We start from the raw sequence: 21614 nt of genomic DNA on the forward strand, positions 1-21614 counted from the left end.
GCAGACCAGCTGTTTGGTGTATTTACAGACATATTCAATCTCTCCCTATCCCAGTCTGCTGTCCCCACATGCTTCAAGATGGCCACCATTGTTTCTGTACCCAAGAAAGCAAAGGTAACTGAACTAAATGACTATCACCCCGTAGCACTCACTTTTGTCAGCATGAAGTGCTTTGAGTGACTATTCAAGGATCATATCACCTCTACCATACCTGCCACCCTAGACCCACTTCAATTTGCTTAACGCCCCATTAGATCCACAGACGATGCAATCGCCATCACACTGCACTCTGCCCTATCCCATCTAGACAAGAGGAATAAATATGTCAGAATGCTGTTCATTGACTCTAGCTCAGCATTCAACACCATATTACCCTCCAAGCTCATCATTAAGCTCGAGGCCCTGGGTCTGGACCCGCCCTGTGCAACAGGATCCTGGACTTCCTGCCGGGCCGCCCCAGGTGGTGAAGGTAGGAAACAACACCTGAACTTCGCTGATTCTCAACACTGGGGGCCCAGAAGGGTGCATGCTCAGCCCCCTCCTGTACGCCCTGTTCACCCATGACTGCGTGGCCAAGCAGGCCTCCAACTCAATCATTAAGTTTGCAGACAACACAACAGTAGTAGGCTTGATTACCAACAATGACGAGACAGCCTACAGGGAGGAGGTGAGGACTCTAGGAGTGTGGTGCCAGTAAAATAACCGCTCACTCACTCAACGTCAACAAAATACATATATATATTATTTTTTTAACCTTTTTTAACTAGGCACTGCACTGTCGGAGCATTTCGATACACAAGCATTTCGCTACACCCGCAATAACATCTGCTAAACACGTGTATGTGACCAATGACATTTTATTTTATTTGAAATGTCCAGCCCACCCATTATCTCAGCCAATCATGGACAGTGAAAAGGTTCCCACTTTTTCCATGGCTAAACCAACTAGGTTCGTAATTTAACCATTTTATTTGTATTTACAGATGGCATACACGTTTGTTATTAAGGCACATGAAAGTTCACATGTTCCAGAAGGCATTTCTGCCAAGAAACGCATTTTGATTTTTAAAAAATGTTTTACGTTCAAATGCCTCTCTTGTGAAGTAGTGACGTGCGACATATGCTTAGCTTCTTGAAACGCTTCACAAATGGACCCCCCTCCTCAATACCCTCCTTTCCTTGAGGATGGTCATGTGTATCCTACCTGAGTCCTTGAAATCTGCCACACCCACTTTGAATCTGCTTTTGCTTTGAAGGATGATTAAAAAATATATATGTTTTATCGTGAACTAAGTGCAGCTTGGGAGCCAAATTAATGGTTCTTCTAGCTGAATGGAGCCAACTGATCTGGCTCACCGAAAAGACTCGGAATGCCCATCCCTACTACTAGAAGCATGGCTTTCATTTCTATAGAAAACTGACAGATCCCGCCCATTATATTTTCTGCGTTCTGAAAGTGAAAGGTACTCACTCTAGCGATACATTTCATTTCTGATGAAACATGAGTGACCCAGTGACATCATAGATCAGCCTTTGTAAAACTCAGTTTTTCTGACCCTGGTCTTGTATCTGCCCTGTATACTGGTTATGTGTATGTAGGCTACAAGAAGCACCTTCTAGTCAGTTTCAATCCTGAAATCTGTTGACAGAAAAGAGAGAAACAAACACAGTCAAGACTAGATTCTGGTGGTAGGCTGCACAAGAAGGTGAGTGAGATTATTTTATTGGAACTCATTTGTTTTATTTTGATGTGAGGACTTATTACATCATGTTACAGTATTGATCGTGTTTACAAGTTTCCAAATGTTATTTTGGAAAACCTCATCGTACATATTGGGACATTTTGGTCTGATATAGTTACAGTTCACTTACAGTTCACATTTTCAGACCAAGCATTTTTTGGGAGTCCTAAAACGTTAAACCTATTGCCAACCACAAGAAATAAGCTACTGATACAGACTATACATACCGTGTAATGTGAGGACATATTACATCATATTACAGTATTGATCGTGTTTATGTAACCGATGTGAAATTGCTAGCTAGTTAGCGGTGGTGCGCGCTAATAGCGTTTCAATCGGTGACGTCACTCGCTCTGAGGCCTTGAAGTAGTTGTGGCTTTTGTGGCGCGATGGGTAATGATGCTTCTTGGGTGACTGTTGTCTGTGTGTAGAGGGTCCCTGGTTCGAGCCCAGGTCGGGGCGAGGGGACGGAAGTTAAACTGTTACATTTACAAGTTTCAAAATGTTATTTTGGAAAACCTCATCGTACATATTGGGAGATATTGGTCTGATATAGTTACAGTTCTCTCCAAAATAAAAGTTTGTCAGATATCTTCTGACATTTTTAGTGCTAATATTTTCAGACCTAGTGTTTTTTTAGGAGTCCTAAAACGTTAAACCTATTTCCAACCACAAGAAATAAGCTACTGATACAGACTATACATACCGTGTAATGTGAGGACTTATTACATCATATTACATTATTGGGACATAGGTCCAATATAGTGACAGTTAACTTCAAATGAAAGTTTGTCAGATATTTTCTGATGTTTTGGGGGGGGGGGTCCTAAAACTTTTAACATATTGCCGAGCACTAGAAATAAGTTACAGCTGTATTTATTTATTTATTAATTAATTTAATAAATGTGCTTATGTTGACACAATATTTATTTTGTCTTAGGTCGACCATGGTTGGAAGGGGATTCCTGGGTTGTTTCATCTTGTGTCTGTCTCTGGCCTCAGTATGCGCTATAAAAGGAACCCTTAATTCAATAGATGATCTCAGGGACATAGAGTTTGGTCACACCTTTCCTCGACACGGCCTCATGCTGCTCCACTGGCTAGCCAACAACAGTCACATTGACAACAACGGCAACATGAGACTCAATTTCAACCCAACCAGGAGAGACTATGGCATTCATTTCTATGGAAACAGACCCTGTTCATTACCTTTTCTGCTTCCTGAAAGCGGAAGATACTACTCACTAGGGAATATTGGTTGCAATAACAACAATGGTGCTATGGCACTTCCTGATTATGTAACTCAAATATTCTACAACTCAATTGGACCTGAGAACAACAGGGACAGGGTCGTACTCAGAGTTAGGGATGAAGGGTCCAATCAGTTCATAGTAGACGAGGTCTTTGTCACACAGCACTATCCACTAAATGAAAACAGAGGAAGTGCCTATGATCCAGACAATACATACCGTGTCAATGTCCGCCTCCTTAGACAAATCCAAAGTCTACCAACCATTGACCAAAATGACATTCCACGTATATATAATGTAGAGATCAACCACAACAGTCTGGAGCATCTGGAAAACATCTGGAGACACACACCTGGTCTGGCACTTCTTCTGGCAATTGTATTGTGCTTTACACGTCCCAATATCAAATGTTCATGGAGACCACGAAGGCTTAGCGCAGTTGAACCCCAGAGTGTCATGGAGGATAAGGATAATGCATTGATCAAGCTTGAGGTGAAAACCACAGATAGAGGAACAGCCAGGATCATCTGGAGTGGGATCTCCAAGAGACTATTAGACCAGGGTGTAATGGTGGTTCTTCATAGGAACAATAACAGTGACAGTAAGAGCGAGCTAGACAGATCATCAGTCGGGGGCCAAGCCTCTGGGAGCTATAACACCTCAGTACCCCTTAACCCTGGTCTCCAGGTCAGGCTCCATAAGGAGGTAAAACATTGGTGGGGGTTGTGGTCCACTATCGGAGAGGAGATCTGGAGAGGTTCTGAGTTTCACGATGCCAACAGAGAGATCCCTGTTGATATTATCGGACATGACGCCAGTCTGCAGCTCTTCGTAAAGGACGGGAAGGCCTGCGCTCGTCTGTATGTAAAGAAATCCTTCACTGCCTGGAAGAAAACGTTTAACAACTCCTGGGTTGGGTTCTACTCTTCCCATAACAAATCCATTCTCAACTATAATACCTGGCAATGGGCTGTGTCTTTTTCTATGGAAAAACGATCAGATCTGGAGGATGTACCTGAGTATGACATCTATGTGTATAACTCTAGTATGGTCATGGCTCCTGGGGTCCAGGCCAGATTGATGCTGCAGAGAAGATCCAGTGAAGCAGCCCGTACTCTGCCCTGGGAGTGAGTTGAGCTCAGCGCGACCAGACCATATCAGAGTGGGAATACAGATGAGCTGTAGTCACTGTAGGAATTAACAGAGACATTTGAAATCTCCCCGTCATGTAGAAAGCATAAAAAAATGTACACAATCATTATATTTTTTGTATTAGCATTGTTTTGTACATTGTTCTCAGATGTCCTTCTTCTGCCTTCCAGTGTTATTAATGGTTTAGTACACATTGGTATCCCATTTCATACTGATTACGCCAAGTTTATATTTTGTTGATATCTGATTATGTAATTGCCTCTAGATGTTTGTTTAATTGCACCTTGTTTGTACTTTTTATTGATTGATTTAAATGGCTAATGAATGTCATGTGTTTACGTAGTGTAACAGACCTTGAAAGAAGGAACCCAAAGACACACAAACAAACGCACGCACGCACGCACGCACGCACGCACGCACGCACACACACACACACACACACACACACACACACACACACACACACACACACACACACACACACACACACACACACACACACACACACACACACACACACACACACACACACACACACACACGCACACACAGACACACACAGACACACACACACACACACACTATGGTATTCACATCTTCAAAGGTAGGCTGTTTATCACGACCTGATTAATTTGCCATATGTTTCCAGCAGGAACTCCCTCCTCTTTAAACCTTTAATTAAACACATCATTGCCAATTAAGGCTAATTAGGGGAACGCTTGACAGGAGGACTGAAGTACTGTAGCACACTATAATGTTTAGGATAACCATGAAGGGTGTATTTATTAAACTTTTGATTAATGATTAACACAGTTACTTGATAAAGTTTAAATATTCTCATGTGCTTCCATTCTTCCACCTAATTTCAGATGACTATCCTAATGCTCTCAGATCTCCATTTTTTAAACCTTTATTTAACTAGGCAAGTCAGTTAAGAACAAATTATTATTTTCAATGACGAACTAGGAACAGTGGGTTAACTGCCTTGTTCAGGGGCAGAACAATAGATTTTTATCTTGTCAACTCAGGGATTCAATCTTGCAACCTTTCGGTTACTAGTCCAACACTCTAACCACTAGGTTACCTACCGCCCCATTCTGAGGGTCATGATACATGCGTCAACGAGCTTCTGCATAACTGAGCGCTAAAATAGAATTTGGTTCCATTTGAGACGCTTGATGTGCTGCAAGTCCCACCTCTACCATCTCCTCATCACGAGCATAATAACCTACGTGGGTGCTTGAAAGATGAACAAGGAGAGATTCATTAAAGATAACTAACTAAAACTAACTAGGTTTCTACATTTATCTGTTGATTAATAGTTGGAGTAGAGAAACATACAATTTTGTATGACACTCGGGAAAACTCCCTTAAATGAAACTTAAATTAAGCCCTGACCCTCCATTTTGGATGTGAGATAAATATAGTACTTTGTAAAGACCAGTAGATGGCAGTACATCACACAGATGTGGCTGGACCAGAGGTATGCAACATGGGTTCCTGGGAGCCACAATGTCTGCTGATATGTACATATCTAACTCAAATCACTCCCTGTACTCCCTGTATGTAGTTCCATTCTTGTGTATTTTATTGTATTCCTCTTGTGTTAGTTGCTATTTAATTTGGTATTATTATATTTAAACTCTGCCTCATTGGGAAAGGTTTGTATGCAAGCATTTCACTGTAAAGTCTACACCAGTTGATTTCTGCACATGTGACGTATAACATGTACTGGTTATGTGTCTGTAGGCTGCAAGATAGTGATGAGTAATTTTGCAAACAAAGGACTCATTTTGAATAGATTTTTTTGGTGAAGGTGGATACCGAATCACCTGTGTAAAAAATATGTAATTTGGCTCCAAGATTTGCATATTGCTACTACTGCTTCTTGATCATCTGCAGATCAAAGCATTAGTTGAAGATGGTCATTCTTCACTGCAGGAACAATGGGAAGTGAGGAGAGAGCCTCATTCTGGTCAATGCATTTTTGCAGCAAATAGTTTTTTGCAGGTCACCTAATAATTGGGTCAATTAAACTGTATTTGAACTCACATGTCACGATCTCATATCATGGCAGGCAACTTTTTAGGCTTTACATGAAAGGTTGCCATTTTTTTTCACATTTTTATCGTGAACTAAGTGCCGTTTGGGAGCCAAATAAATGGCACTTTTAGCTGAAAGAAGCCAAATGATCTGGCTCACCAAAAACTCGGAATGCACATCCTTACTACGAGAAGCATGGCTTTCATTTCTATAGAAACTCTGACAGACCCCGCCCATTATATTTTCTGCATTCTGAACGTGGAAGGTACTCTAGCGATACATTTAATTTCTGATGAAACATGAGTGACCCAGTGACGTCAAAGATCAGCCTTTGTAAAACTCAGTTTTTCTGACCCTGGTCTTGTATCTGCCCTGTATATTGGTTATGTGTATGTAGGCTACAATAAGCACCTTTTAGTTAGTTTCAAACCTGGGACCTGTTGACAGAAAAGAGAGAAACAAACACAATCAAGACTAGATTCTGGTGGTAGGCTGCACAAGAAGGTGAGTGAGATTATTTTTATTGGAATTAATTTGTTTTATTTTGATGTGAGGACTTAATACATCATATTACAGTATTGATCATGTTTAAGTGTTTCGAAATGTTATTTTGGAAAACCTCATCGTACATATTGGGACATTTTGGTCTGATATAGTTACAGTTCACTTACAGTTCACATTTTCAGACCAAGCATTTTTTGGGAGTCCTAAAACGTTAAACCTATTGCCAACCACAAGAAATAAGCTACTGATACAGACTATACATACCGTGTAATGTGAGGACTTATTACATCATATTACGTTATTGGGACAAAGGTCCAATATAGTGACAGTTAACTTCAAAATGAAAGATTGTCAGATATTTTCTGATGTTTTGGGGGGGGGGGGGGGGGCGTCCTAAAACTTTTAACATATTGCCGAGCACTAGAAATAAGTTACAGATGTAATTTATTTAATAAATGTGCAAATGTTGACACAATATTTGTTTTGTTACAGGCTGGCCATGGTTGGAAGGGGATTCCTGGGTTGCTTCATCCTGTGTCTGTCTCTGGCATCAGTATGCGCTATAAAAGGAACCCTTAATTCAATAGATGATCTCAGGGACAAAGAGTTTGGTCACACCTCTCCTCGGCACGGCCTCATGCTGCTCCACTGGCTAGCCAACAACATTCACATTGACAACAACGGCAACATGAGACTCAATTTCAACCCAACCAGGGGAGACTATGGCATTCATTTATATGGAAACAGACCCTGTTCATTACCTTTTCTGCTTCCTGAAAGCGGAAGATACTACTCACTAGGGAATATGAACAGTATTGGCTCAATGATGGCACTTCCCTATTATGTCACACGAAGATTCTACAACTCAAGGGGACCTGAGAACAACAGGGACAGGGTCGTACTCAGAGTTAGGGAGGAAGAGTCCAATCTGTTCATTGCAGACGAGGTCTATGTCACACAGCACTATCCACCAAATGAAAACAGAGGAAGTGCCTATGATCCAGACAATACATACCGTGTCAATGTCAGCCTCCTTAGACAAATCCAAAGTCTACCAACCATTGACCAAATTGAGATTCCACGTATATATAATGTAGAGATCAACCACAACAGTCTGGAGCATCTGGAAAACATCTGGGACACACCTGGTCTGGCACTTCTTCTGGCAATTGTATTGTACTTTACACGTCCCAAAACCTTTTTATTTAAGGAGCAATCTCTTCGTTTAACATCTCAACCCCAGAGTGGCATGGACAACCCCAGAGTGGAGGATGATAAATCATTGATTAAGCTTGAGGTGAAAACCACAGATAGAGGAAAAGCCAGGATAATCTGGAGTGGGATCCCCAAGAGGCTATTAGACCAGGGTGTAATGGTGGTTCTTCATAGGAACAATAACAGTAAGAGCGAGCTGGACAGCTCATCAGTCGGGGGCCAAGCCTCTGGGAGCTATAACACCTCAGTACCCCTCAACCCTGGTCTCCAGGTCAGGCTCTGTAAGGAGGTAAACAATTGGTGGACTTACTTGGGGTTTGGGTCCACAATTGGAGAGGAGATCTGGAGAGGTTCTGAGTTTCACAATGCCAACAGAGAGATTCCTGTTGATATTATCGGACATGACGCCAGTCTGCAGCTCTTTGTAAAGGACGGAAAGGCCTGCGCTCGCCTGTACGTAAAGAAATCCTTCACTGCCTGGAAGGAAATGTTTAATAACTCCTGGGTTGGGTTCTACTCTTCTGAAGGCACCCTGGATCATAAGACCTGGCAATGGGCTGTAAAGTTCTCTGAGGAAAGCCGCTCAGATTTGGAAGAAATACCTGAGTATGATGTCTATGTGTACAAGTCTAGTATGACCATGTCTCCTGGGGTCCAGGCCAGATTCATACTGGAGAAATCTGGGGGTGAAAAGGCACGCACTCCACCCTGGGAGAGACTTGTCCAGGGGTGAGCTCACCTGATAACATGATCTATGATGTTGATATTCTCATTTTTAGCTGCTTGTGTAATTGCTTTTGTTTAACATTCATGTACCCTGCTTTTCATTTTGTTTATTTTAGTTGCTAATCTGTGTAAAGTGTAAAAGAGAATCTGTTCCCAAAAATCCCTTCTGTTCCTCTTTCATTGCTATTTTGAGGGGATGACTACAGGCTGGTGGTGTGCGTGGATGACTTGACCTGTCCTCATGACAAATCATTCAGTACATTACATTTTATGTTTCTCTTTGTGATGTATCATGGGCTGGAGATCTTTATATGGAAAGGGGGGATACCTAGCCAGTTGCACAACTGAATGTATTCAACTAAATGTATATTCCGCATTTAATCCAAACCCTCTGAATCCACGTCATCGGTGCCCGGGGAACAGTTGTTGGGGGTTAATTGCCATGCTCAAGTGCAGCACAAAATGTTTTTCCACCTTTGCGGCCTGGGGATTTGAACAAGTAATCTTACTGGGTTGCTGACCCAATGCTCTTAACCACCAGGCTACCTGCTGCATTTGTGTGGTGGGGACTGTGTTGATTGGTTCTGTTTGTTGGTGTTAATTCTTGTGTTTTGTAAAAAATTCTATGAAAATTGAATCACGAAAAAAGTTACATGATATATTCAAGAGAAAATATACAATAAAAACCTAAGAAAGACAAACAAAATGGTGGTGTTTTTCTAATCCCAGGATCCACTCTTGAGCCATTCAATGATATGCTCGTGGAAGATGAGTGTGAAAATCTGACTGGAGCTGGACAATGGTGATCTCATATCTCATATCAGTAGTCAGTCACTGAAGTCGGTCTACAGTGGTTTCCATACCTATTCACACTATGGTTTGCAAATGGAATCAGCCATGACCCACCAGCCAGTCCTGACCCACCATTTAGGAAAGTGAAACACAATGTAAGGTCAGCCCAGAGGGGTGGGGAACTCCATCACCATGAACCACAGTGTGATGATGTAGCAAATAATTTAGACCAGGGAATCCTGATGACTTCACTCTCAGACCAATCATTGGTATTAAAGGATCAGGTACATTTAGTGCCAGTCAAAGTGAGAAGAGACAATGTGGCTCCCAGGAGCCCTCTCCTGGTCTTTACAAAGTACTATATTTGTCTCACACAGCCAACATGGAGGACGGATCAGGGCTGAGTTTCTTTCCTGGGAGGTTTTGAAATATACAAATAGATGTGTTTCTCCACTCCAAAGATTAATCCACATATAGAAGGGGAAACCTAGTTTGTTTTCGTTAGTTATCTTTGATTCATCTCTCCTCGTTCATCTTTCAAGCACCTACGTGGTTTAGTATCACTGAGGTATCTACTTACGTTCCGTTTCATGGTTGCTGTCATCTTTCTTTCTGGGATTACTCTCCCTGCACTAGCGCTCAGTGCTCACTGGACAGACAGCAGTATGCCGTGAACATGCTCTGGGAACTCAGAGCACATGGACAGCTAAATAAGCCAATGGCACTACACCTGGCTAGCTGGGGTCATGACCTCAGAGCATGAACATACAATGTTAAATTTTTTTACAATCGCTAGGACCCATTTCTCAATATTTAGGTCACTTTTTCAAAACTTTTCACACAGTGAGCACAACAGCAGTCTGTGGGCTAATCTGTGGATCATTTTTCATTGCTTTGACACAAAATGCATTCAATGACTACATCTTTCAAATTTCATGAATTCTTTTCTCACTCAGACACAACCACCACCAAAACTCTAAGTACCTACAGGCCAATTTGCACATGTTTACATACTATTTTCAAAACTGTTGAACTTAAGTTCAAAACCTAACATAACAGAAAATGAAATAAGACAATAATACCGTATTGAAATATATTCCAAATCTAAACGATTAAATACTATCAAAACAATTTAACCAACCACAGCTGGTTCCCATTGTAGCTGAGCACCTACCCAGGTGTTAGTCTTTCAGTTTCATTACCATCTATACAAAAGGGGACATTTTAGGAATAATGCTGTACTGTAATGTAAACATGGACCCAGCCAGAGATAGAGAAGTGGCTGACAGAGGAAGAAGAGTGGCTGGGAGAGGGAGAGGAGTACGTATGTGTGGTGGAAGAAGACTGAGAGGAAGATCAAGAGCTGTAGTCTCAGATGAGATTAGGGCTACTATAGTTGATCATGTGATAAATCATGGTCTATCAATGAAAGAGGCTGGTCTGAGAGTGCAGCCAAATCTGCAATAGGTCAACACTGGCATCTATTGTGAGAACTTTCCGGCAAAACAACAGTAAGATGTGCATTCTGCAAGGGCATCTGAGTAAACTGCACATTACAGAAGTAAATTGAGCAAAGCCTCCAAACCCATTTGTGTGTAATTGTTTTTGTATTTCTGCATTGGACCCAACGGTTACCTCCCACAGGCGGGAGAGGTAGGATTTTCACTGCTGTGCAGGAAACTGCAACTTTGATGTGGTAATCAGAAACAATGGCATAAAACTCACAGATATTCGGGACAGTGTTGGCAGACAACATTACATTTGGAAATATTCACAATATAGGCATTACAACTATTTCTAGAGTCCTGAAACAACATCAAGTCAGGATGTAGCAGTTGTACACTGTCCCATTTGAGAGGAACTCTGAACGAGTCAAGCAACTCAGGATCCAATATGTCCAGGTAAGATGACTATAAAATACAGAACTGGTTTTGAACAAAACCAGACAGGGCTGAGGCACACAATGGCATGTTTTTAGGTATAATGTAAAGTACCGTAATAGCCTAACTCTTATGTTGCATTGTGGATTTATTTTAGAGAGTCATGGAGACTGAAGCCAGGCAAACACCCCACATATTCATCTTTGCGGCGAGGAAGAAATGTGATTGGGAAAAGAGCCACAGTGGATGTCCCGGGCCAGAGGGGTGCCAACATCACAATGTGTGCAGAAATATCCTCTGATGGATTGCTGTTACACAAACCAATAATTGGGCCATACAACACCGAGCATCTCATTTCATTCCTGGATGACCTCCATGGAAAGGTTGTGCCAGGTGAGGAAAGGGTTGCAGTGAGGCGAAAACGTTTGTTATTGTATGGGACAATGTGGCGTTTCAGCACTCTCGTGTCACAGAAGGGTTTGCAGCCCATCCCAAGATGGTGGCACTTTTCCTCCCAGCTTACTCTCCACTCCTCAACCCCATAGAGGAATTACTTTCCTCATGGAGGTGGAAGGCTTATGACCACCATCCACATGAATAACTGTGTATTGCCCAAGATGACATAAGATGTGATGTGGATGAGAACCTGTGGCCAAATGCAGAAGACAGGGTTGACTAGCATTGCTACTGTATCTGTATCAGTAGATGGTGTATATACAAATTATTGTATTTTTGGAATCACTCAATGTCAAAAAATGACATGAAACATATTGAAGCATATTGCGTCATGTCTGATTCGTTCCTGTAACATATACTGCAGTGAATTCTAAACAGTAGAGAGGTCTCATTCTTGTTTTGTAAAGACATTTTACAAAAGAAAACATTGTGTAATGTTACCTGTTGTTAGTGTTTTTAGGTCATTGTTTTATGAGTGACAAAGTGTGCTTGTTGGGTGACAACCTTTGCTCGTGTTGTGGAAGAATGAGTTGATTTGAGACATGTATGAAGTGTTTTGGTAGTTTTAGTGCATTTTGGATGTGAAATGAACTGCTGTGCCAAGCTGAAAGTTGTTTAAGAGAACTGTGTGAAAAGTTTTGAAAATGTGACCTAAGTATTGAGAAATGGGTCCTAGCGATTGTAAAAAACGGTAATATCTTTGGCTGCCCTGTGGAAAAACTATTTTAATAATTCAATGGATGTTTTGTGCGCAAAGGTGATAACTAAAGTGTCTCATTAGTAATTTTCTCATTTCACTTCTCTATGGGGCCATCAGTGGGAACTGTCTTTCTCAGCCGTGATTCAGTTAAACTGCAATACCGAAACAATACTGTAGATGCAGGCAAAGCGTTCTTCCAGTCCAAAACCCTGGCCCCTTGGTTAGTATGCTCGGTATCAGCTGAATCAGAATATATTTAGATATTAATATATTTGTTAATTCCATTATTTACATTTTAGATGTATGTGTATTGTTGTGAATTGTGAGATACTGTTGGAGCTAGGAATACAAGCATTTTGCTACATCCGCAATAACATCTGCTTACAATGTGTATGAGACCAATACAATTTGATTTGATTTCAAGTGGTACTCGCTAAGCGTGACGTCCTTTACACATTCTCACAATGTAGTTGTAAGTTCTAAACAGTAAACAATCCAAATAGCAGACAGCATTACTCCAATTACAAACCATGTTTTCAATAAACAACAATGACTGTTTTTGTTGCTAGAATAATTTAAGCCACATAGAGAAGTTAGAAGCCTACATACCCCAGATAAATTAATACAATTTGTAAAAGTATTAAATAATTTTTCAGAAACTAATATAAGCCTTGCATTTATTAGATAAAGGTGTGTATTTCTAAGGAGTCCGGATTTTCCTCAGGCTGAGATAGACAAGGCCTGTTTAATATAATTAGGTGATAGAAATGAATGTATTTTCTACTTAGTGGCCATGGCCATCTCTTCTAGGCCTGACAGGGAGAGAACTGAATGATGTTCAGTCATGGTTGATCACATAAACCTTGCACAGGAAAACGTATCTCGCTGTGGTTGTTCTTGCTGACTTCTTCAAAACCAACACCATTGATTAACATGTTGAGACATGTTGCATTTTCCTTATTCTGTTAATCAGTCTGAAATCTGTACTATAGGCATCTTTCATGTATTAATGGTGGTTGACATTAAAACCTGTTGTATGAGGAAGCCATGGCTAAATTACATGTTTAAATAGCACGCAGCAATCAAACGTTCATAATAATAGTTCTCATCAATAGGCCCTTGGTCAGCCATGATATAACGTGATCAAATAATGTCACATATTCCCTCAGGACCACATTATATGAAGGGGTATACATAACACCTTTATGATACCAGTCATAACACCTTTGTGTTGCAGTATTATTACTTACAACAGTCATAACACATTTATTCCAAATCCTTCGAAAGGAATTCTCAAAATTAAAGTCCCTACGAATAGCTGTTAAATTATCAGTACAAAATGCATGTTTTTACTGTCATAGTACCCAACCCCCTGACACACTATTCACACAACAGTCTGGGAGCACTGGGTACGCCTCAGAGCATTACCCAGGTAGCATTAGCAATTTAGGGGTTTATATGCCTTGCTCAAGGTCACAATGGCAGTATAGGGGTTGGAACCAGACCTGTGTGTAAATAGTATATTTCAAATACTCTAACTAGCTGTACTTGATGATTGAGCTTGCCTGGTGCAAAGGAACCTATGGAAGTGTAAAACCCATCAATCTGGCACTCTGGGCACTATTTGAACCCAATTGCAAATCCCCCTACCAAGGCAGCAGGGGATGGCACCTGAAAAGACATGTTGGTGTGATTAAACTTGTCTGAGACCTGAAGTCTTGTATGAGTTCCCTAAGCTAATGCCTACACTTAAGCTCAGCAGGGTAACACAGTCTTGTGGCCTGCAGGAGACGTAGGCTAGAAACCAGTCTGTCCAATTGGTGCAGTGACCTGGATAGGTATCTGTGTGGTGAAATGAGTGGTGGAGCATAACGAAGGTGGTTCTGTGTGTTTAGTAATCTAAAGAGTCTAGAGTGACAGGCCAGTAACTGGAAGGTTGTCAGTTTAACCCTGGGTCTCTTGTTACCTTAATGAACTATGGGGCCACGTGTAATGTAGCCTAGAGGTGGGAGGGGAGGGCTAGCATCTGGGGGTTTGCTGGTTTGAATCCTGGGTCTGGTAGATGTGGACCGGCAACTGAAGTGTTGCCGGTATCTATTCCTAGATGCCATCTCCTGCCGTTGTGCTCTTGAGGAAGGTGCAACCACAAAACGGTCTACGGTGTAGTCTAGAGGCTTCATTCCACGTTCTACAGACTGTTGACATCTAGTGGAAGGCGTAGGAAGTGCAAACAGATCCATATCTTACAGGGAATTGAATAGGTGATGAGTTGAACGTTGACCAGTCTCAGAATTCTCACTTCCTGTTTGGTTTTTGCTCAGGTTTTTGCCTGCCATATGAGTTCTGTTATACTCACAGACATCATTCAAACAGTTTTAGAAACTTCAGAGTGTTTCATATCCAATAGTAATAATAATAGGCATATATTAGCATCTGGGACAGAGTAGGAGGCAGTTCACGATGGGCACGCAATTCATCCAAAAGTGAAAATGCTGCCCCCTATCACAAAGAGGTTAAATCGCTCCCTATCCCAGTCTGCTGACCCCACATGTTTCAAGATGGCCACCATTGTTCCAGTACCAAAGAAGGCAAAGGTAACTGATTGAAATGACTATTGCCCCGTAGCAGTGGCTGTAACGGCAGCCTTCCTCCTCTTCACGAGAAGAGAGGGTGTAACAGGGATCGGACCAACACGCAGCGTAGCCAGTGCTCAACATGTTTAATAAAACGATAAACAGTGAACACTTACAACGATACAAAATAACAAATGTGGCAAACCGATACAGCCCTATCTGGTGCAGAGAAAACACAAAGACAGGAAACAACCACCCACAAAATCCCAACACACAACAAGCCACCTAAATATGATTCCCAATCAGAGACAACACAAAACACCTGCCTCTGATTGGGAACCATATTAGGCCAAACATAGAAACAGACAAACTAGACACACAACATAGAATGCCCACCCAGCTCACGTCCTTACCAACACTAAAACAAGCAAAACACACAAGAACTATGGTCAGAACGTGACAGTGGCGGATTTAGGCATAGGCGACATGGGCAGCCTCCCAGGGCGGCATCTATTGCCGTGGGCGGCATGAGGCGCCCCCCCCCAAAAAAAACATTTGACATTTGTGCGATCGGTTTTCTATCGCTCATTTGCACGTCACGTCAATGATATCATGTCACCGTGTGGGACTGTCGGTCAGTTAACTTCTTGCAACTATAGGGGGTGCTGTTCCGCATTAGCATATTTGGGTCTCCAAATTAAACTGCCTCGTGCTAAATTCTTGATCGTACAATATGCATATTATTGTTATTATTGGATAGAAAACAGTCTATAGTTTCTATAGGAGTTGAAATTTTGTCTCTGAGTGGTACAGAACAATTTCTACAGCACTTTTCATGACAGGGTTCAGATTTCAGAAATTTTTACCCCTGATCTGGGGTCTGTTTTTAAGGCGACAGTGAATGCTATGAAGAAACCGACACTGCCTACGTCTTCCTCTGGGTGTCTGTACGTCATCACGTTTTCAATGAAACCAATGGGACATTCACAGCCATTATAAAAGCCCAAAATGTACAGAGACCCCCCTTTCTCAACGTGCGCCTGAAGCGTGAAGGACATCGGACCTGCCTCGTTCCAAATCGTTTTCTAACCAGCAATATTTCTCCGGTCATGTTTTCAGTCGTTATAGTTGTTAAAAACATCATAATGTAGTTAATTTGAACCGTTTTATAGCAATTTATATCCGTTTAGTGCGATTTTGAGGAATTTCTTTGTCGTGCCCTTTTTAGCTTTGGAAACGTTTCGGGGTGTCGGTCGTTGGTGGTGGACATTTCGAAGGACAGAGGACATCTATCGACCAAAAGACGTTTATAACATAGAAAGGATACATTGCCCAAGAATATGATGGAAGATCAGCTCAAAGTAAGCAATATTTAATATGATAAACCGTGTTTCTGTCGAAATATTTTAAACGCATATTTCGCCATTTTGTTTGGTATAGCTTCACCTGGCGAACCCTGTATTGAAAAGTAAGGATAATTTTAAAAATGTAAATCAGCGGTTGCATTAAGAACTAATTTGTCTTTCGATTCCTGTCTACCCTGTATTTTTTAGTCAAGTATATGATTAGCTTTCAATTAAACTAGATCACTCTGATAGATGACGTCAGACATATTGAGGCTTGATTTCCTAGTATTTTTATTGTGTAACCACGGTTTTGTATGGCTAAATATGCACCTTTTCGAACAAACTGTATATGTATGTTGTAAAATGATGTTACAGGAGTGTCATCGGAAGAATTCTGAGAAGGTTAGTGAAAAAATTAATATCTTTTGGCGGTGATTACGTTATAGCGCTCTTTGGCTGGAATCGATGCTCTGGTAACGTTGGAACATGTGGTATGCTAACTTATCGATTTATTGTGTTTTCGCTGAAAAACGCTTAGAAAATCTGAAATATGGTCTGAAATCACAAGAACTGGGTCTTTCCATTGCTATGCTTTGTCTATTTTTATGAAATGTTTTATGATGAGTAAATTGGTCATACACGTTGCTCTATCTAGTAATTCTAGTGGATTTGTGATGGTCGGTGCAATTGTAAACTGTGATTTCTACCTGAAATATGCACTTTTTTCTAACAAAAACTATCCTATACCATGAATATGTTATCAGACTGTCATCTGATGGTTTTTTTTATAGGTTATTGGCTATCAATATCTTAGTTGAGCCGAATTGGTGATAGCACCTGAAGGAGTAAGAAACTGATGGAGTTAGAATAGTGGTGTATTTTGCTAACGTGTTTAGCTAATAGATTTACATATTTTGTCTTCCCTGTAAAACATTTTAAAAATCTGAAATGGTGGCTTTATTCACAAGATCTGTATCTTTCATCTGGTGTCTTGGACTTGTGATTTAATGATATTTAGATGCTACTATCTACTTGTGAAGCTATGCTAGCTATGCTAATCAGTCTGTGGGGGGTGGGGGGTGCTCCCGGATCCGGGGTTAGTAGCCGTGAAAGGTTAACCTTGTCGGAGTGGGCGCCCTGATTCTAGTTTGTGAGCTAGGCAGGCTACTGCCTGAGAAGGTCTCCCGCTCAGAAGTACGAGATAAGGAGGGGGCGGGGAATCTATCAAATAGCGCTCTTCTAACTTTGTACAGTACAGTCGTGGCCAAAAGGTTTGAGAATGACACAAATATTAATTTTCACAAAGTCTCCTGCCTCAGTTTGTATGATGGCAATTTGCATATACTCTAGAACGTTATGAAGAGTAATCAGATGAATTGCAATGAAAATGCAAAGAACTGAATCCCAAAAAACATTTCCACTGCATTTCAGCCCTGCCACAAAGGGACCAGCTGACATCATGTCAGGGATTCTCTTGTTAACACAGGTGTGAGTGTTGACGAGGACAAGGCTGGAGATCACTCTGTCATGCTGATTGAGTTCTAATAACAGACTGGAAGCTTCAAAAGGAGGTTGGTGCTTGGAATCATTGTTCTTCCTCTGTCAACCATGGTTACCTGCAAGGAAACACGTGCCGTCATCATTGCTTTGCACAAAAAGGGCTTCACAGGCAAGGATATTGCTGCCAGTAAGATTGCACCTAAATCAAACATTTATCGGATCATCAAGAACTTCAAGGAGAGCGGTTCAATTGTTGTGAAGAAGGCTTCAGGGCGCCCAAGAAAGTCCAGCAAGCGCCAGGACCGTCTCCTAAAGTTGATTCAGCTGCGGGATCGGGGCACCACCAGTATAGAGCTTGCTCAGGAATGGCAGCAGGCAGGTGTGAGTGCATCTGCACGCACAGTGTGGCGAAGACTTTGAGGATGGCCTGGTGTCAAGAAGGGGAGCAAAGAAGCCACTTCTCTACAGAAAAACATCAGGGACAGACTGATATCCTGCAAAAAGTACAGGGAATGGACTGCTGAGGACTGGGGTAAAGTCATTTTCTATGACGAATCCCCTTTCCGATTGTTTGGGGCATCCGGAAAAAAGCTTGTCCGGAGAAGACAAGATGAGTACTCCCCACATTCATGTGTCATGCCAACAGTAAAGCATCCTGAAACCATTCATGTGTGGGGTTGCTTCTCAACCAAGGGAGTGGGCTCACTCACAATTTTGCCTAAGAACACAGCCATGAATAAAGAATTGTACCAACATATCCTCCGAGAGCAACTTCCCCCAACCATCCAGGAACAGTTTGGTGACGAACAATGCCTTTTCCAGCATGATGGAGCACCTTGCCATAAGGCAAAAGAGATAACTAAGTGGCTCGGGGAACAAAACATCGATATTTTGGGTCCATGGCCAGGAAACTCCCCAGACCTTAATCCCATTGAGAACTTGTTGTCAAGCCTAAAGAGGCGGGTGGACAAACAAAAACCCACAAAATCTGACAAACTCCAAGCATTGATTATGCAAGAATGGGCTGCCATCAGTCAGGATGTGGCCCAGAAATGAATTGACAGCATGCCAGGGCGGATTGCAGAGGTCTTGAAAAAGAAGGGTCAAATATTGACTCTTTGCATCAACTTCATGTAATTGTCAATAAAAACCTTTGACTCTTATGAAATGCTTGTAATTATACTTCAGTTTTCCATATTAACATCTGAGAAAAATATCTAAAGACACGGAAGCAGCAAACTTTGTGGAAATGTCTTGATCGTTTTGAAGGACGGACCAAGGCACAGCGTGTGTTGGGTTCCACATATTTATTACCGTGAAACTTGAACAAATTAATATTTGTGTCATTCTCAAAACTTTTGGCCATGACTGTACTAATACAAATAGTAATGCAATTAGTTGTGCAATTTAGTTTGTTTGTTTCTTGTTTGAAGTGCAATAGTGTAATAATCAGGTTCTCTTCTTTTTGAGTGTGTTATTCTATTTGTGTATTGGTGTGATATAGGATTTGTGCAATTTAGTTTTATTAGTGTGTGTTTTTTGTTAGTAACAGTGTAATAATTTGATTCTCTTTTTTATTTGTACTTATATACTACAATTTGTTTCTATTTGTCTTTGTTACTTCTTTATGATATTTATGAGTCTTATTTTTGTATGTATATTTATATTTACGTAGTTTTAAATATTATGATTATTTATTTGTGTTGTTCCAAATGTCTGAATCAAAATTACAATTAGTGCAGAATGGTGCTTTTTTGTTGTTGGGGTGGGGGGTGCTGAAAGCAGGGTGCGCCCCGGGAGCCATACAAGCTAGAACCGCCACTGCACCGTAGCACTCACTCCTGTCATCATGTGCTTTGAGAGACTAGTGCTTTGAGAGACTAGTCAAGGATCAAATCACTTTCACCTTACCTGCCACCCTAGACCCACTTCAGTTATTTTTTTACCTTTATTTAACTAGGCAAGTCAGTTAAGAACAAATTCTTATTTTCAATGACGGCCTAGGAACAGTGGGTTAACTGCCTTGTTCAGGGGCAGAATGATAGATTTTTACCTTGTCAGCTCGGGGATTCGATCTTGCAACCTTTCGGTTACTAGTCCAACACTCTAACCGCTAGAATACCTGCCGACACCAAGTTTGCACACCGACCCAACAGGTCCACAGACGATACAATTGTCATCACACTGCACTATCTCATCTGGAAAAGAGGAATAACGATGTAAGAATGCTGTTCATTGACTACAGCTCAGCCTTCAACACCATAGAACCCTCCAAGCTCATCATTAAGCTTAAGGCACTGTGTCTCAACCCCGCCCTGAGCAAGATGGCATAGCAGTCGGACGTGTGTTTTGTCTTGTCCCGTCCTGTTCCGGGTATATGTAGTTTTCTTCATATACAGTTGAAGTTGGAAGTTTACATACACTTAGCTTGGAGTCATTAAAACTCGTTTTTCAACCACTCTACAAATTTCTTGTTAAAACCTCTTTGGGCTAGACGTGGCGCTAGCGACCCACCTCGACAACATTTGGTGAAATTGCAGAGCGCGAAATTCAAATTACAGAAATAGTCATATTTAACATTCATGAAAATACAAGTGTCATACATCAGAAATATCAGAAATATCAGAAAAATGTATCAGATTTCAAAAAGGCTTACGGCGAAAGCACACCATGGGATTATCTGAGGACAGCGCCCCGCACACAAAAGCATTAAAAACATTTTTCAACCAGGCAAGTGTGCCACGAAAGTCAGAAGTAGCGATAAAATAAATGCCTTACCTTTGAAGATCTTCTTCTGTTGGCACTCCAAAAGGTCCCAGCTACATCACAAATGGTCCTTTTTTTTGATAAAGTCCTTCTTTATATCCCCAAAAACTCAGTTTAGCTGGCGCGCTTCATTCAATTATCCACCAGTATCCCTCCTTCAAAATGCATACAAAATGAATCCCAAACGTTACCAATAAACTTCTCCAAACAAGTCAAACAACATTTATAATCCAACCTCAGATACCCTAATACGTAAATAAACTATACAATTTTAGACAGAGAATCGTTATTGTCTTTACCGGAGATAAACAACAAAGAACGCGCTCTCATCCAAGCGCATGAAAACACTACAGCCAAAATGGGAGCCACTTAGAATAACTACAAATTCTAGCAAATTTTTCCAAAAACAAGCCTGAAACTCTTTCTAAAGATTGTTGACATCTAGTGGAAGCCCTAGGATCTGCAATCTGGGAGGTTTTCCCTTCATATTAAACATGAAAGCCATTGGAATCAGTGGTGGGCTGAAATTATTATTTTTTCTGGAAGGTTTGTCCTAAGGTTTTTGCCTACCATATCAAGTTTGTTATACTCACAGACATTATTTCAACAGTTTTAGAATCTTTAGAGTGTTTTCTATCCAAATCTACCAATTATATGCATATCCTAGTTTCTGGGCCTGAGTAACAGGCAGTTTACTTTGGGCACGCTTTTCATCCACACGCCAAAATACTGCCCCCTAGCCCAAAGAGGTTTTAACAAACTATAGTTTCGGCAAGGCGGTTAGGACATCTACTGTGTGCATGACACAAGTAAAGTCTCCAACAATTTTTAAAAGACAGATTATTTCACTTATAATTCACTATACCAGAATTCCAGTGGGTCAGAAGTTTACATACATTAAGTTGACTGTGCCTTTAAACAGATTGGAAAATTCCAGAAAATGATGTCATGGCTTTAGAAGCTTCTGAT

General features: G+C 41.1%; 2 protein-coding genes across 3 annotated transcripts; both read left to right on the plus strand.

Annotated features, from left to right (window-relative positions):
* The first annotated feature begins 1623 nt into the window (after positions 1-1623).
* LOC139550346 (uncharacterized) lies at positions 1624-9338 on the plus strand. 2 transcript variants are annotated; one of them, XM_071361186.1, is made up of 2 exons: positions 1624-1706; positions 7184-9338. In XM_071361186.1, the coding sequence occupies exon 2, from the start codon at positions 7191-7193 to the stop codon at positions 8637-8639; it is 1449 nt and encodes a 482-aa protein (XP_071217287.1). In that variant the 5' UTR covers positions 1624-1706; positions 7184-7190; the 3' UTR covers positions 8640-9338. The 2 variants fall into 2 exon arrangements, with proteins under 2 accessions (XP_071217287.1, XP_071217286.1); XM_071361185.1 differs by lacking the exon at positions 1624-1706 and adding an exon at positions 6574-6691.
* LOC139550345 (uncharacterized) lies at positions 2564-4226 on the plus strand. The gene has a single exon (XM_071361184.1). It carries the CDS (start codon positions 2654-2656, stop codon positions 4121-4123), a length of 1470 nt encoding a protein of 489 aa, XP_071217285.1. The 5' UTR covers positions 2564-2653; the 3' UTR covers positions 4124-4226.
* Positions 9339-21614: the final 12276 nt, after the last annotated feature.

The sequence above is a fragment of the Salvelinus alpinus genome, chromosome 23, assembly GCF_045679555.1.
Source record: "Salvelinus alpinus chromosome 23, SLU_Salpinus.1, whole genome shotgun sequence".
NCBI lineage: Eukaryota > Metazoa > Chordata > Actinopteri > Salmoniformes > Salmonidae > Salvelinus > Salvelinus alpinus.